Raw genomic sequence first — 17,302 nt, 5'->3', positions numbered from 1 at the left:
ACCGTCAGGTCAGAGTCAGCGCAGCTTACCTGGCTTGCCCTGCGGTGGAGAGGATCTGGTGTCCCCCCTAAGGTGGTGTTCCTACAGATTCCCTGGGGGATGCTTCACCTCGGTTACCACTCAAGACTCTTGCCTCACATTTGATGAGGGGTAACCAAGCACCTGATGGGTGGATGGATGAGTCTGCATGTGTATCCCACTGGGTTATATTCACTTTGGGTATTTTTTGGCTGGAGAGTTAGAGCTGGCACCCAGGCATTTCATACCAAGGGCCCAGCCCTGAAGACACCATACGCCTATTAGCAGGCCAGGCTTCTTTGCACACAAGTCCCCTAGAACTGGGTCTAAGTTCCGGCCTTTGGCTTGTTCTTTCTCCCTTGATAGCTTCTTTCCCATCAACCCCCAAGTTCCCAATAGTTAACATTCCCTTGGGAAGATCTGAGAAAGAGAGAGAGGAAGCTACACTTGGAAAGAAGATTGCTTTGTACTTTATTTACAACAGAATGTAAGAAAAAGTAAGTTATTATCAATAATAATAAATAACTGGGAAAAAAACCACAAAACAGCCATAAAATGACACAGGAGGATGGCGTGTGTGAGGATCAACTTTGTTTGCTTTGCTTGCTGTCTATAACACTGTGCATCCCAAAGCTTGGTCCCTCAGCTGTGGCAGTGGTATATTGACTCATTTAATCAAGATCTCAGCTCGAAATGTAAACGCTAAAAATTACACTTGAAGCTACACACAAGTGGCACAGGTGTAACATCAACTCAAAGAACCTCTCCTTGGTGACACACACAAACTGAAGGGAGACTTGCAATTCAACAGACAGGCTTTCGATTTTAAGCAAAAACATTGAGAGGCTTATCCTAAAGCATCTGTTAACTTAACGACAAAATAACAATAACAGCATCTGAAAAGGTCTCAACATATTCACATTCTCTTATTGCACTAACTCCTAAAAAGCTTAAACACTTATATTTCAAATGAAACAGATTGTTTTGAAGGTAGAACACAGAAGAATCTGGTATGTGTTGCCTCTGTATGCCATTGCCATGCTCTTGTGTAACACTCGGTTTCAGCAGGAAAGAATAGTTTTAAATGATTTATGATCAAGTGCAGTCACTGGTTTTTTTTTTAATTTCAAGAATTATGGCTTAGATGGCATATCGTCACCCAGCCTACTGAATCAGATGATCAGAAAGGGACTAAAACTATTTAAACAATCTTTCCCTATTGGATTATCTGAGTACGTATCACACGTGGAGTAAATTATTCTCTGGCCCTTCTGAAAAGTAAAATTGTTGTTGACCTATGCCAGCCAGTGACGTGTCGTCTCTGAGCCATTGAAAAGATGCTAAGGCGAGTAGAATTTTAAAATACGCATAAATCCATTAGCCTTGAAATTTTCATGGAAAAATGATTTCTTGAGAAGTGTCAGAATCTATTCTCTTAGGTCACTGTTTATTACAGTGTCTTGGAAGAAAACCACATAACTTTTGGGGGTCTTTTTGTGTCTTTTGAGTGTCTACATTAGACACACACATTTGTGCTATTTAGAGATTTATTTTCACAACCAAAAACATGGCTAATAAATACCTCCAAATAGATTAAAGCCATTTTCCCTCACACAAATGCAAGACCCAAACAGAAGGGTTTATAAATTCGTTCACCAGTGAACTCATACTGTTTTGGTTATCATGTAGTAACAAAAATGTCACGGACTCCTTTGTTGTTATGCTTCCTCTTTGCTTTGTCTTATTCCAGCCCCAAAGTAGGAAAATGAAATGGTCTTCAGAGCTGACTTCTGACAAAGTTTATGCAGTAAAAACACCAAGGGCTTCTTATCCTGGGAAAGCACAGCTAAAGCAACAGTGCTGTACTATAGCCAACGAAAAGCACAAGGGCATTTTGTAATTTGAAGTCCATTCAAAGTAATGAAATCTATGGTCATTTTGATGGTCTCCACTAACATGAGAGACAAAGATCGGGTGAACATACGTGTTATTCTGTGGATTATTTATTTTAATTTGGCTACCAGAGACTTAAAACTGGTGGTGTCGGATTCACTATATTTATATATATACAGGTATAGTACAATTTTGGTGAACAAGGTTGAAGGTTTCCACGTTGCAGACAGAGGCACTGAGTTAAGATCCTATTCTTCCCCTAAACATGCTTAATGAATTCAAGTTTCTGCTTTTTTTTTCTTCTAAATTTCCATCATGCAGCCACTTAATTTCCAGCCTTGTAGGAATTAATAATGTTCTATATACACATTCATCGCAGGCTTGTACCCCACAATAAACAAATTCATGTATGGAGACTGTGAAATGACACTTGACAATCAAGACAAATAAAATACTGAAGTCATTTATGCCCTGTGACGACTGGATTAAATATTCAAAGCAGCTAAAGGAATATCTGCACCCGTCCCCCCGCCCCCGTGAAAATGCACACAAACCACATGTAGACAGAAAAACTGAACATACTTTAAGAGCACACATATTTGTTGGCTAGGAATTACACTATCAGTGGTAGTTTCGCAAGTAGTGTCTGTGGTATTGTACTGGTTATAAGAGAAAGAAAACTCACAGTAGGAAACCAGAAATTAGCTTTCTAAAGCATATAGAATTGCTGACCTGGATAGCAGAAGCTACTTTACAAAAATGGAAAATTAGCAATGGCATCAACAGAAAAACTAGGTCTAGATGTGTGAACAGCACGCACAAAATAAATTCATTCCATGCAAAAATCACGATCCCACCCCATCCTGATTTCAGCTTGCAAATGGTAAGCAAATATACACACTATGTCACTGTCTCCTGAAAGGAGAATTTTACTTCCAAAGGGAAACATTCTTGTTAAGTGCTACTGTGTCGAAAGAGAGCCATTGAGAAGTCCAAGAGGTCTTGATAAAAGATTGAGTTTTCCCACAAGCAAAAATCATGCTACCATACCATGCAAAGGCGGTGTCTTACTATGGCGCTATCATTCTTAGGGAAGAGATGCACTGTTGATCTAAGCTATTTGCAATGGGTTCCCTTTGAGTTCTGGGTTTGTTTATTAAGCTAAATGTCAACCTATAGATAAAGAAATGATCTTGACAATCTGACATATGACTTAGAACACTTGGTGCTGGGCTCATGGGGCCAGCACCTGCACCTTGGGAGAGTCTGTTAACTGGAAGGACACTAGGCAGAGTGCTGTGCTCTGCGAGAGAGAAGCAGGCAGGGTCCACTGGCTGAGAGGCTGTGTAAGAGGAGGAAGATACCCTCCTTGGTCTATGTAGTGTCCTTTGGAATCTGTGTTTGGGGAAGGTCCCTTTCCTGAGGTTGGAGGTTATGGTCAGGAAGGCTAGCTGGGGCCTTGGAGTTGCCCAATTACCTTGTTCTCTTCCTCTCTTGGAGGACAAAAGGAAACGCCAGATTCTGTTTGCTCTTCTTTCTGTGTTTAAAGGCAGTGAGGTGCGAAGGTGGCAGTCTTCTCTTTAGATCAAAGGAGAGTTCTCTTTCTGCCACTTTGGTGAGTGGTCTTGTCTCCCGTCAACCTTGAGTCTAATCTTGCATTACCAATACTCTCAGAAAAGAAAGCTAGACAGAGGGGCATCTTTTATCACTTTTCCTTTTTACTCTACAGATAGGAGTCAGCCATTCTGCTCATTTTCTCCTCCCACTCGACTGTATTCACTCGACTTTTGTGACATTCCCAATATCTGGATTTCAAGTAAGGAGCAAGAGAATGACAATCTTTTCTAAGGTCTAGTGATGGGCAATCTGTTCAGGGAGGTCTGGATGTTATTAAGAGTAAAATGAGGAAGGGGATGGGAGACAACTCTGATGGTGATAAAGTCCAGGTAGCTTACTCTATCCTTGAACTTCTTTGATTGGGCAAAGAGTCAATGAATTCTACTCAATTAATTGCAAATTCTGAGAATCTTAAAGGATGACAGAAGGTGATAGGTCAAGGTTTGTTGGTACCTGTAGGAAAAAAAAGATGTTTGCCTCACCTGGGCCTCTTGGTTCCTAAATCAAACCATCCCAAATCAGACAGTTATGGTCACATTCATCCATGTAATTCTTAAAGATTTCTGAGGCCACAAGGGCACGAAGGGGAAAGTTATTAAAAGACAGAAACAAGTGGAATCTTTATTAAATTCTGTGCAAGGTATAAATAAGTTACTGTTAATTGCACTTGGAGCCTCTACATGTTGATAATTAAAATTTCCAAAAAATTTAAAGAGTTAATTAGGCCCCAAATCCTGAGTCAGACTAACGCAAATAGGAATCTCAGTAACTACTGGTATTCAAGTATTGGTAAGGAGCAGTTCAAAATTTAACAATTAGGTATATTATGCCTGAGAATATTTTTGAGAATTTCAGGTTTGATGGGAGGAAACTGACTTCACTATTTCACTACACCTTGTAACACAGTGGTGCAAAGTTTTCATTTATTTACCCTTGAAGTCCATGCCAACCTCATCAAATGTCCAATAAACAAGGCTTCCTCCCTGGCATCCAACTGTGGCTACAGAAGATCCCTTCTGTCGTTTGCAAGTCTTACATCTTACATCTAATATGACGCTGTGTGGCATACTTAAGGAACCATATGTGAAATTACTTAACTACATGCACACTCAAAAGATCAAAGGGACATGTTTGAGTGACAAAGCAGTCTTTTTCTATATCAGATTATTAAAAAAACAACAACAGCAAAAAAAACAAGACCCCAAACCGAAAATATAAAACCCCATGAAATATCCTTATGAAGTTACTCTGATTTGGGCCGACATGGCTTATCTGAAGAATGTATGCCAGGTAAATTCAGGGTGGCTTTTTTCTCAGGGTCTGGAAGCGTGAGAGTTTCTGGGGCAGACTTTTTCCGGGGCCGATCTTTGGGAACCGACAGAAATTCTGGCGCATCTGTGGAGAGAGGAGTGGATGGAGCGCTGGAAGGGGCACTGCGGACTGAGGAGGGCAGCAGGGGAATGCTGGAGATAGAAACGGCAGGGGGGAAAACGCCAATTTTCTTGTTGGTGGCTTCCTGAGTGGCTCGTTCAAATTCTCGGACTTCATCCATTGTCATGTCTTAAAGGAAAAAAACAGAAAGAAGAAAAAAATGAGCAGGTATTTAGAAGAGATGCAAATGGATTCATCTCTCTGCCTGTTTTTAAAGGACCCATCAGAACTCTATGATAAGGGGATCTCTCCAGATTATAAACCCAAATTATCATCGAAATGCTAAGCCCTGAATTTTTTTCTTTTTACTGAGGCAGACCTCTGAAAAAAAAAATTCCTTTATGAGTAACCATCCAAGATTGTCCAAAGCACTTTTCAGTGAGTACTTTACGTATTCTGAAAACAGAACTTATCAGGAGAGTACAGAAGCACACTGGAGCTGTGTGTGTCTGTGTGTTGTGCATATGGTATGGTATGCAGAGCTATTATTAGACCTGGCCATCTTTTCTATAAAGGGAAGATTATTAAAGCAATCAATGGCCCCAAAATGATACATACTGTTATCCACTTTAGATCGTGAAAATATAAGTTCACCTTTATAGGGTAAATAGGCAGATCATCAGAATTTTTCAATCCTCTTATTCAATGAATATACTTATTCATTGAATATACTTATTCAATGAATATACATAGATTATTCAATGAATATTCTAGGGGTTACTTGTTTCCTGACTGTGTATCCACCCTGAGATTTTTCAGATGCTGTGTTTTAATTATTTCTTCTTAAAAAACAAGTAAGATATGACAACAACAAACTCTGCTAACTATCCCCAAACCAAAAAAACAAAACCATTTCTCAAGGAAACATAAAAAGGAAAAGAGCAGAGAACAAAAGGATAGTATCACATAATAGGTGAGAATTTTATTTAAAAGAAAAAGAGCATTATTTGGCATTCAAGAAATAAATTCAGTGACACCTCATTTAACAGGCATTGTCAGATGGTGTAGACTTTCCAAATACCTGAAATGTTATTATGTGAGAAAGTAAAAAAAAAAAAAAAAAAAAAAAAAAATTCCTTTAAATGTAAATCCTTCCCTAATGTAACTACAGTGAATAACATATTACATACACTTACTACATTTTAGACGTAATACACTGAAAGAATATCACTGTTACAATACAGTGGTGCCTTCTTTCTTAGAGCCGGTTTGCTTTATATAGTTTAGTATCTCTTCTCTCATTCTTAGAAACTCTATTATTATTACTACTACTATCATGGTTATTATTAATTACTCTCAGTCAGGCTACCCCTGGTATCCTTTGCCAATTTTATTACCGGTAACAGGGAAAACAGATAACTGGGCATATTAGAAAAAGCTCAGTGAAGGCCTAAAAGCTTGTAAAATGTGAAATCTGCTGCCCATGGATTTCTACATCTGTTTTAGCTTCCAGAGACCCATTTTTCATTTGTGGCCTCTCCCATGAACTTAGTAGGTGATACCACATTAGATGATACCACATAAACTAGTAGGAAACATAGAGCCTCTTTGGAAATACTAACTATGGAGTTAATATAGTATTAATCATTAAGATATATATATATATAGAGAGAGAGAGAGAGAGAGAGAGAGAGACAGAGACAGAGACAGAGACAGAGACAGAGAGACAGAGAGAGACAGAGAAAGAGAGACAGAGAGTCATATCATAACATATGAGCAAACCAGGAATATTGCACAAAAAACAAAATCCTTAAGAGGATTTCCTAGGAACAATTATTAAAATTTTCTGAAAGGAAAAAGTTCTTACAAAGGAAATAAAAAATTATGCCTGTGTTGATAGAATATGAAATTCAGAATATAGCAAGAACTGTACCTGTAAACTTACCACTTAAAAAAAATACTAAGACTATTAAACAAGCTCAGAAATAAGATTAAATTCTTTAAAAGGAGGTATTTCAAAACAAAATTGAGAAGCAGCCGCATAGCACAGGGAGATCAGCTCGTGCTTTGTGACCACCTAGAGGGGTGGGATAGGGAGGGTGGGAGGGAGGGAGACGCAAGAGGGAAGAGATATGGGAACATATGTATATGTATAACTGATTCACTTTGTTATAAAGCAGAAACTAACACATCATTGTAAAGCAATTATACTCCAATAAATATGTTAAAAGAAGTATAGGAAAAATAAAAACAAATTGAGACTCAGAAAAATTTCAGTGAATTTCAGCAAAATCTCAGCAGTATGTTTCTGCTATAATAAATGATATCATCTTTGAAAAATCAGGTTTTCTATACAAGTGGCTGAATATAGTGCTCTACTCCACACATCCAGCAGGGGGCAGAAATCATCCAAAGTACAGAAGTTTGATTTTGCACTCCCGTTCAGAGTCTCTTAGAAGTTCTCTTCCTTGAAAGTATTGAACCTACTCAATTGAACAGGAGACTGTTATTTCCTTATTGCCCGTGGCCATGGATGTTCATTTTGCCTAATTTCAATCTAGTTTGTCTCTACTCAGGTCAATGATTTAAATTTACAGAGCACCCATGCAGTTTTTATTCGTGATGGACAGCAGCCCCTTGACTTCAACTTTTTCATTATGATAGAGAAGAAAAATATAGAAAAATAAATGACCCCCAATTTGATGGAATTCAAAGAATAAGGGAAATGGTGGTAAGTGTTTAAAGATAACCACGTTGGGACTTCCCTGGTGGTCCAGTGGTTAAGACTTCGCCTTCCAATGCAGGGGGTGAGGGTTCCATCCCTGGCCGGGGAACTAAGATCCCACATGCCTCCAGGCCAAAAAACCAAAACATAAAACAGAAGCAATATTGTAACAAATTCAATAAGGTATAAGAACTTAGAATGAGGAAAGCACTGTTTAGTATCCTTTGGCTACCTGGCATCTTCCCCTTTCCTCTGGCTTCCTTTGTCTTGTGGTGCTTATATATAGTGAGTGGCTTTCAGAGAGCAGCTGAGAAGGAACAAGTGTCTAACGTTCCTAAAGAAAAGGTAATTGAAAGTGATAGAAATTCAAGGACAGTTTCCTTAATGAGCACTTCTAACTTTAGAACAGGGAGAGAGGAAGGGGGAAGTCCTATAGGAACTGGTCGGTACCTACAGAGGAACACCTCCTGATCCAAAGAGCTTTCTGCAAATCCAATCACTGCATCCAAAATGGGGAGGAAGGCCATTTCAACCTCAAGGGCAGTCACATGCATCCAATAGCAGCGCATAGGTCTTACAGGGCACAGTCCAAAGACATGATCTCAAAAGTTCACTAGAAATTTCCAGAGTGCAACCAAAGGTCTTTGCATATCTAAAGCATTTACAACAATAGCCATCTGTCAATTTTCTGTAACTACACTGCCAATTTCTTAAATATCTAACGTGTATTATTGTGGGGCTAACAGACATGTGGGCTCAAGCTGGCACCCAAAGAGATCACAGCTCTGGCCAAAGGTACATTTAAATGACTTGGCGATTACATTTTTCTTTGTTATCTGTCACTCCTCTTCATTAGCACGAATGATTGAGATAGAACTATATTTAAGATGCTGGCATACACTGTACGGTCAGCTCTCAATCACCAATGTGCCATTAAATAACCTCAGGTTCTCTGATGCTTAAGTCCCGGGCTAGATCTAGCTCACCACACCTTCACTGCTCAGCCAGTATGTATGCATAGATGGCAGCCCCATCTGGACATGAACCTAAGTAAAAAGGAAGTGATTGGTTCAGATAGCCATAAAGAGCCCTAGAAAGCATTTCAAAGCAAATGTAAAGAAACCTAAAATACTAGATGAGCCCGAATGAATGACTTAAATGAATGAGTGTTAACTATGTCTTTAAAAGTTTCTGGCATTGATGGTCTAGCTTTCTTAGGACGTCCGTTTTTACCCCTCTGTTCTTTTGTGGTGCAGGCCACACAATGTTTCCACTCTACATGCTCTTGGTTTTATGACCGAAATAACCCCCGAGTCAAGCGGCGTTAAAGAATGGAAATGTCTGGAAGCAAGAGGTAACACTGTCCAGTAAAGACCCAGCTCAGGTTCTTCACCAACAGCCTCTGGGCGACGACGCTTTTTTTGTGGAAGTTTGAGAATTGATGCATTTGAAGTCTTTTCAAAGATCGGTTTATGTGTATGTTTGGTAAAGGGTGGGCAACATGTTTTAAAAATTCTACATACACTTGTTTGGGCCTGGCTCTCTATGTCATCCACAGTGGAGGAATGCTGATTGCAAACTTTTATGTTGGTTTGTTCATGCATGTTTTTCTCGTATTCCCGAACATCATCCATTGTCATATCTGAAAGAAGGTCAAGATGTTGGCAACTTCCGTTATTAAATCCAAACTTTCAATGGGGGAGACTTCAGGGGAAGATGGCAGCTTAGCAGAAGCCAGAGAGGAGTAAAAAGCAGGGAACTCACTAACTTTATGAAGAGTCAATCATAAAGTTAGGCAAACCAGCCAAAGGGGGAGTGAATACAAGGAAGTTAAGTCAAAATAGTCTTAGAACTGAAAAGAGTGGAAATTATTTAGGGGTGATTCTTGTAAAATGAGCTAGGTGGGTAGAAAGTATTAGCTCGTGGATAGGGCTGTAGCCTGAGATCTCCTAAAAACATGGTTAGAAGATCCCTTTAAGGGACAGGGTCAGGTCTGTGTGGTCTAATACTTACCTTCCATATACCTTTCAAAATAGATTTGGAGATTCTTTACAACAATGCATTCAACAGAAAGAACACTTTCATTGCTATTGTAAGAGACATGACATAGAGGGCAGAGAAATGATGCTCACTGCTACCAGTGAGATTTGGTGCAATGCTCACACAGAGAGGTATTTTTGCACAGAATACATGGTGTCAGAGAGTACAGGTCTGCACTGAACTTCAAGTCTAGCATAACAGCACAAAGATGGGTGGCACTACTTCCACCCACACTGATCTCTAAATAAAATGGCACATGACATTATGATGTTTGGCCTGAGTCTTCACTTCTTCAGTATTTCAGAATGATAATTTCTTAATCCAGTGGTTCTCAACAGGGGACAGTTTTGTGACATTTTTGGTTGTGCTACTGGCATGTAGTGGGTAGAGGCCAGGGATGCTGTGGCACATCCTACAGTGCGCAGTCCTCCCCGCCTCCCCAGCAAAGAATGATTTGGTCCAAAATGTCAGTGGTGCCAAGGTTGAGAAGCCTTGTCTAAATCCAACTGATAAAAAACTTCAACAAAGAACCTGTTACCTTCAATAGGTGAAACATAAAAATAACGAGTCTCACATGAAATACTTCTGTTGCTTTATCCTCCACTCCCCACTCCACTCCTTGGTTATTTTACAACATTTTATTTGCAATTTCCCCAGATGGGCATTCTTCTGAGACTCTCACGGCAGAATTTAACTTCATGACTCTTTACAATGAATGGTACATGCACAACAATTGGTTAATCAAGCTACTGCCTTGGTCACTAGTTAGCTTGGTGGGGATGTAGAGCGGGTTATGTGCAGCTGGAATTTTTCCTTAAGTCGTTTCTGCATGATGTGGTCTGGTGTCTTTTTATATCAATCCATGTGTGTCATGTGAGAGTCTCTTCAATTCTAAAGGGTAGACTTGCCAGAAGTTTATGAATTAATTCAGTGTAGTCTTGTGGCCAAGATGGAGGGCAGCTCTAAATCCACACCCGGGCTATTTTATTTAGCTGATGGTCCCCCTCCACACCCCGAAACCGTTAATCAAAAATGCTGTCCATAAGCAATGTAAGTATCAAGAAAGCTAAGCAACAGTCTGGCCAAGCAAAGAGCATGCTTTTCTTTTAGAAAATCAAGGTAAATGGAAAGCAGTAAAGAGATGCTGCCTTGTGATTACAACAAATGCGTCTTAGTTAACAATAATAACATCCTTTCAATACAATCACTTTAATTTCAATGGCTGGTTATCAAAATTCTTAAACACAAATACACCTGGAATGAATACTTAGGTCATTTTAAGTTAAAAGTTTTAAAGAAATTTCTTCATACGTATGTTCATTAGACAATTTCCCCCCTCGCTGGCATGCCAGTAATTTTGAAAACAAAAACAAAGGCGGTTTCATTTCTTTGTTCTAGTGAATCTCAAAGGAAATCATTCTTTATTTTTAATTAGCTCAATGTTAAGAGAGGGGCTTAAACTGTGACTATGGGCTTTCAAAGATATCTCAATTTTTATGGATGGGAAGAAAGATTTAATAACAAAGATACTCATTATTATCTTGTTCATAATAGTGAAAAATTGAAAACAACTCAGGGGCCTGATGGTATTATGCAGCGGTTAAAAATGATGCAGAAGGATATTTAACACTATAGAGAAATGTCCTTGGTATATTGTTAAATAAAAAATTGGAGGTAAAAGAAATCATTTTTTTTTTACCAGAAAAGCATTATATACACTTAAAAAAGACTTTTGAAAGGGTACACTTCAAAATGTTAAAAGAGTGATTGTTTCGAGGAGTTGGAATTATAGGTAATTTTCATTTTCTCCTTTTTGTTTATCTATATTTTCTAAGTTTTCTATATCAAATATGTATTACTTCTGTAAGAAAGAAAAAGAACATTATTTTAAAATCGATTATTTGAGGTCATTAGAAGATGGATACCATCAATTTACAAATAGGTAAGATATACTTTTCTAGAATTTTTGCCTATTCTAGAAACATGATTCCTTTTTTCTTGAAATGAAGAGTTAAGAAACCAAGTTGCAGAAAATTTCATCTAAAAGAAAAAAAAAATCTCTCAATTAGACCACATAAGAATGAACATTTCTAGGGAGTTCCCTTGTGGCCTAGTGGTTAGGATTCAGTGCTTTCACTGCCGTGGCCTGGGTTCAATCCCTGGTCAGGAAACAGATCCTGCAAGCCGAGCAGCATGGCCAAAAAACAAAAACAAAAAAACCTGAAGAACATTTCTAGTAGTTCTCTAAAAGCTGATGATAATTTGGTCCCAGCCAATGCTGAAGGAAAATATTGGGCTGGCCTAAAAGTTCATTTGGGTTTTTCCATAAGATGTTATGGAAAACCCCAAATGAACTTTTAGGCCAACCCAGTACTTTTGTCTAAATCCTGAACTATCCCCGCATACCATACACGCTTATGGAAATGATGTCAACATTTTCAATTTTCCTCAATAATTTATGGAAAGCCTAATTAAGTGAAAATGTTCCTATTCAGGTTATCTGGTAGAATGCATTATGTCTTGCTTCAGCAAAGTATATTACCTCAAAATCTACACATGAATCAATTTTTTAGTAAATTCAATTATACACACACAATGACAGATTACACTTTTGGAGATGATTCATCTTCATTACTGATTGATTTTCAATGATCAGAGTGACTTCTCACAGTTTAGGTTCAGATCTCTTTGCTCCCAGCAAACAAATGCTTATGTGTATCAGAGAAACTCAAAGGAATCGTATGTCAATTATTTTGCAAATAAACTGATCAATAATCACCCCTTACTTTATAGATTTGAAAGGTCATAATTTACTTTTCTTAAGTAAAGTTTCTTAAATGAAGTGTTCTTAAATAACACTGGCCTAACTCCCTGATTTAAGAGACTATTGGAACTAGTACCAAATTTCTTCTGATAAGGAAGGCATGTCCTAGTATCTCTGACGCTTGGCTATCCGAGTGTGACTGATAATCTGGGGGTATAAATGCCCTCTTCATCGCAAGATTTTCTGTCTTTGCCCTCTTGCAAGACCATTTCTGTCCTCCTCTTTCTCGCCCTCCTTCAGGTAAGGAGAGTAAGCAGACCCCAGACTTCTGCCCCAGCATGTAGAGGTCACACTGAATTGGCCTGGGTAGAACCCTTTTCTCTACCACCAGCTCAGCTTCGTCAAAGAAGCTCTGGATTCAGGGGATTCGTTAATTGAGAAGCTTCTTCAATTTCTTAAACCATGTACTAAGCAAAATATACCTCTGTATGAGTCTTGGTCTGCTTCAACTATTTTCTGCTTTGTTATAAAATGCGGATTTCACTTATTATTTACTCATTGAATCACTCAAGTAATGCATGAAGTATTTTCCATAGAAATAATTCAAGTAGCACTGGATTACATAGAGAAAACAGAGTAATTCCTTTTTTTTTTTTTTTTTTTTAGAGTAATTCCTTTTAACTTCCCTTATCAATCCTGTTCCTTCTGGAGATAACTGCCAGATTTTTTCCTATGAATTCACGCGTATGTTACTATCACACACAGTCTCGCTGAATTTCACATTTATGGAATCATACTATAGTATACTATACGATACATATTATTCTGGCTGAATTTTCCACTAATGGGAAAAACGTATTTCCATACCAGTATGTAGAGAACTACCTTATTCTTTTTAACTGTTACACACAATATTCATAGTATGAGTCTACCATAGTTTACTTGACCATATTTCTGCTAATGGACATTTACATGGAGACTAGATTTTAGCTCTTATAAACAACACTACACTGAACAGCTTCGTATTTATATTCACGAACATGTGTATTCCTCAAGAATAAATATCTAGAAGTGGAATTACTGGGTCACAGGTTATTTGTACTTATCACTATCACTTTTTTTTACAGAAACTGTTAGTGTGTTCTCCCACCTATCCAAAACTGGATTATTATCGCTCTTTAAAACTTTGGCTAGCAGATGGGCAAATGTCATATCTTCTTGTTGTTCTCTTTACGTTTCTTGTGATTAGTAGTGAGGTTATTGGTCATTTGCATTTCTTCTTCTATGGTTTACCTATTTATGTTCTTAACCTTTTTTTTATTGAGTTGTTGGATTTTTGATTTATATACTGTAGATATTAGTCCTCTGTTGGCTACATATGTTGCAGATAGCTTCTGTTAGTCTTTCAACTTTGTTTCTGGTGGCAATTTTCTTTCAATCATTTTATTAAAGAAGGCAGGTTTATTTCACTGGAAGTGGAGGCAAGACTGTATATTTGAAAAGCCTTCAGGATAGAAGTCATTTGAACGTACAGAGAAACTGCAAGTGACATGGAGCAAAATGTCTGCAAGCAGGGATTCTCCTTCATTGGATTGCACAGCTGCAGCCATGACAATTTTAATAAAGCATCATATCCCCTAATTCAGTGACCTGTCCAATGGCACATTATATTTTATTTCCTTCTACAAATGTTTTCTATTTCCAGGCTCCTCAGCCTACTGAAGTAATTTTTTTTTTTTTTTTCTAAGTCAAAATGGAAGTCTTAAACAAGTGGTTGGTCAGAGGAAGCTCCAGCAATCATGAATTAGGTTTGATACACCTTTGACTCCAGCAGAATGGTGGCCATGCTTTGGGAAGTGCTTTTTTTCCTTTTTTTAAAACTCTTTAAAATGGTTATAAATTCAATAGATGCTTGTTATAAATAGTTTACTTTTTTGTAGTGAAAGTAGCCAATCCTTAAGGCTTGGTGCATACCCTTTCCATGTAATTCAGACCACTAAGATCTAGAATTGTAGTCTATAGTTGTGATTTTTTCCCCACAGTTCTTAATTTGGGGAGGTGGAGGAGGGCGCATCACAGATCCCTTTGAAAATGTGATGGAGAGCAATGGGTTCTCTCCCCGGAAAAATGAAGGTAAGCACACTCACATAAAATGTCGCATAAGGGCCACAGCACTCAAGTTCATGTTTCAGGAAACCTGAGGCCATTGGAAAATGCTGGCTTGGTGAACTCAGTCAGCTAATGCCAGTCCCTAAGCTGGCTTCTTTCTCCACCTTGAGCTTGCTTCTCTCATTGTTAGGCTGCTCTAAGGACTCCAGAATGATTTCTATGTCACTTCCATGAGGGAGTTTCATCTATACTAGCCAGAGCTACCGCCTCTACTTTTTTAGAAGGGTCAGGATTCACGAGGTTCCACTCAATCACAACCTCCCTTGGGAAACCCTCTGTGCTCCTCTCTCAAAATACTGTCAGATTTGTGAAGCAGCGCCATGCTTTGGTGAAGCAGGGCTGCCTATTTTTATCCCTCCGCTTTCACCCCACCTTCGGAAACGTGCAGTTGTTTCTTCTGATTAGTGTTGCAGCCACGCAGGAGACACCCAAGGCTCATGGATAAAGACCAAGCAAGGCTTTGAAACACAAACTCAATTCCTCCAGCAGTGGAAATGGTTATATTTCACAATGTACAAGAGCAGAATCAAATCTGTTTTGGGAAATAGTTATGTGACAGTCAAATGCTGAAATTCAGAAAAGATACAAAATTAATCCTTGGGCAAGAAATGATCACCATCATCTACAGTGTCTTTTTTTTTTTTTACTCTTAATTAAGCACTGGAGGTGGTGAGTCTAATCAGGGAGAAAGAGATCATCCAGGGCTGCCAGTGCATAAGGGTGTCCAGTTTGGGCACTGTAGGGACACACAGCCCAGGAGGTCAATGGAGCTAAAATTCAGCCCTAAGCTGACAGCACCTGCTGAAACTGCCCAGAAGGGGCGCCTTTTTCCTAATGCTTACAAGGCATCAGAGTTTAGCAGTTGGCCCTGAAGACATCTACCACTCTCTAGTATAATTAAACTTGGATTGAATTAATTAAACTGTTCCTTCAATCTAATCTGATTTAAAGTCATTCTTAAAATTTTAGTGAGCATCGGATTCATCTGGAGGGCTTGTTAAAACACAGATTGCTGGGCTGTACCCCTTGAGTATCTGATTCAGCAGGTTGGGGTGGGGTCTGAGAATCTGAACTTGTAACAAGTACCCCAAGGACGCTGATGTGGCAGGCCCACTTGCAGAATAAGTGCCATAAGCTATAGGAAAGGATTTCTTTACTTTGAACCTTTTCCATGTTTACTATGAGAGCCTTACTGAGCCTGTAGAGACCAAAGAAAAATAAGCAACTTCAGGTACCCAAAACTGAAGGTCTGTTCTGGTGGGCGGTGACACAGCCATTTACCTGAAAGGCCCGCAGTCTGCAGCATTACCTTGAATAAGGGGCTGTGAGCAGGGCTATTTTCATTTATTTGACTGAGTGTCTGCATCTGTGTAATGAAGGAGCTACTGTTTTCCTGGCAAGCAGCTCAGCTGGGGGCAATGATGCCAGTAATTTAAATGAAATTGATGGGGTGGGTCTCAGACCCCTTGCTGAGTGAAAAGGCTGCTTGTTTGGGTTGGGGCTAGGATTGTATATATAATGGGTGGATGCCTTCTCTGGGGAGTACAAGGTGCCCTGACCATCTATATCTGCTAAACCACACGCTTTTTTCCTGCACTCAGATACAGAAAGGGCTTTTTGTCAGTAGACTCTCTGAGTTAATTCCTGTCTCCACCTCACCCATCTTAAGTAGATGTTCTCATCTTAAAGGTCTTCCTTTGATGCATTATTCTAACTTTGGGCCCCTGTAATAGTCTGAGTTTTGTTTTGTTTTGTTTTGGACTAAAAGTCTTTTAAGTCTCTTCGTTGCTTCAGGCTCAGGTGAGATGGAAAAGAATCGGCCCCCATCCTCTGCACTCCAGCCATTCCCTTACTAGACTCCCGCCCACATTTTCTTTTTCTATATCTTGCCTCTGCTCAAATTCTCTTTTCTGATCAACAGGCTTGCAGCGTTTTGTCCTCTTAATCAGGGCACGGCTACCCTTTTTTTTTTGCGGTACGTGGGCCTCTCCCGTTGCGCAGCACAGGCTCCAGACGCGCAGGCCCAGCAGCCATGGCTCACGGGCCCAGCCGCTCCACGGCATCCTCCCGGACCGGGGCACGAACCCGTGTCCCCTGCATCAGCAGGTGGACTCTCAACCCCTGCGCCACCAGGGAAGCCCACGGCTACCCTTTTTGATGCTGCCTTTTCCGAAAAGTCCTCTAAGGCATCCTGGCACTCAAGAGAAATCTACTGAAGTGCCCTGTCTCGTGGTCTTCAGTGTGGCAGAGTTTTGGCCCTTCAGGCCTCCGTTCACTTGCCAAACTTCTCACCAGTTTTGAGCCTCTTATTTGAACAACCTTTTGAAATTCCCTTAGTGTCAGTGGCAAGGATGCCAGGAGCGTGGAGGAGTGCAAGTTGGGGGAGACCAGCAGTTCTTAACGTTTGGGGTGTCTGTACTCCCCTTAAGAATCTGAGAAAAGTTCTCCAGAAAAAAAACAACCAGAAAGATTTGTTTAATGATCTGGGGAAGTAATCACAGGAGACTCTCCCTCCCTCTGTCTCTCAATAGACAACCACAGATATGTGTTCAGGAGGCGTGACAATATGGCTGCCTGTGAGCAGCGTCCTCAGGGTATGTGATAAGAGAAAGCAAATGATGACCTTTCCAAAGAGTCTCTTCCAGAGGTCTGCATTTGAGCAAACCCAGGAAGATGCAAAGATGCATTTGCTTTTCAGAAGACGT

The 17,302-nt window shown here is 39.6% G+C and overlaps 1 protein-coding gene across 2 annotated transcripts in view; it reads right to left on the bottom strand.

Moving 5' to 3' along the window:
• Positions 1–472: 472 nt before the first annotated feature.
• The window catches only part of PITPNC1 (phosphatidylinositol transfer protein cytoplasmic 1), a 256,794-nt gene continuing 239,964 nt past the window's right edge, over positions 473–17,302 (bottom strand). The window contains exons 9-10 of one of the 2 annotated variants that reach the window (XM_024760668.1): positions 9,148–9,266; positions 473–5,088 (exon numbers count right to left, since the gene is read on the bottom strand). In XM_024760668.1, the coding sequence (XP_024616436.1) occupies positions 5,083–5,088; positions 9,148–9,266 (125 nt within the window). In that variant the 3' untranslated portion in view covers positions 473–5,082. The remainder of the gene's footprint in view (positions 5,089–9,147; positions 9,267–17,302) is intronic. The other variant, XM_024760667.1, reaches the window with a different exon arrangement.

The sequence above is a fragment of the Neophocaena asiaeorientalis genome, unplaced genomic scaffold (assembly GCF_003031525.2).
Source record: "Neophocaena asiaeorientalis asiaeorientalis breed wild unplaced genomic scaffold, Neophocaena_asiaeorientalis_V1.1 scaffold30, whole genome shotgun sequence".
NCBI lineage: Eukaryota > Metazoa > Chordata > Mammalia > Artiodactyla > Phocoenidae > Neophocaena > Neophocaena asiaeorientalis.
This window is presented reverse-complemented; position numbering and strand designations above follow the sequence as displayed.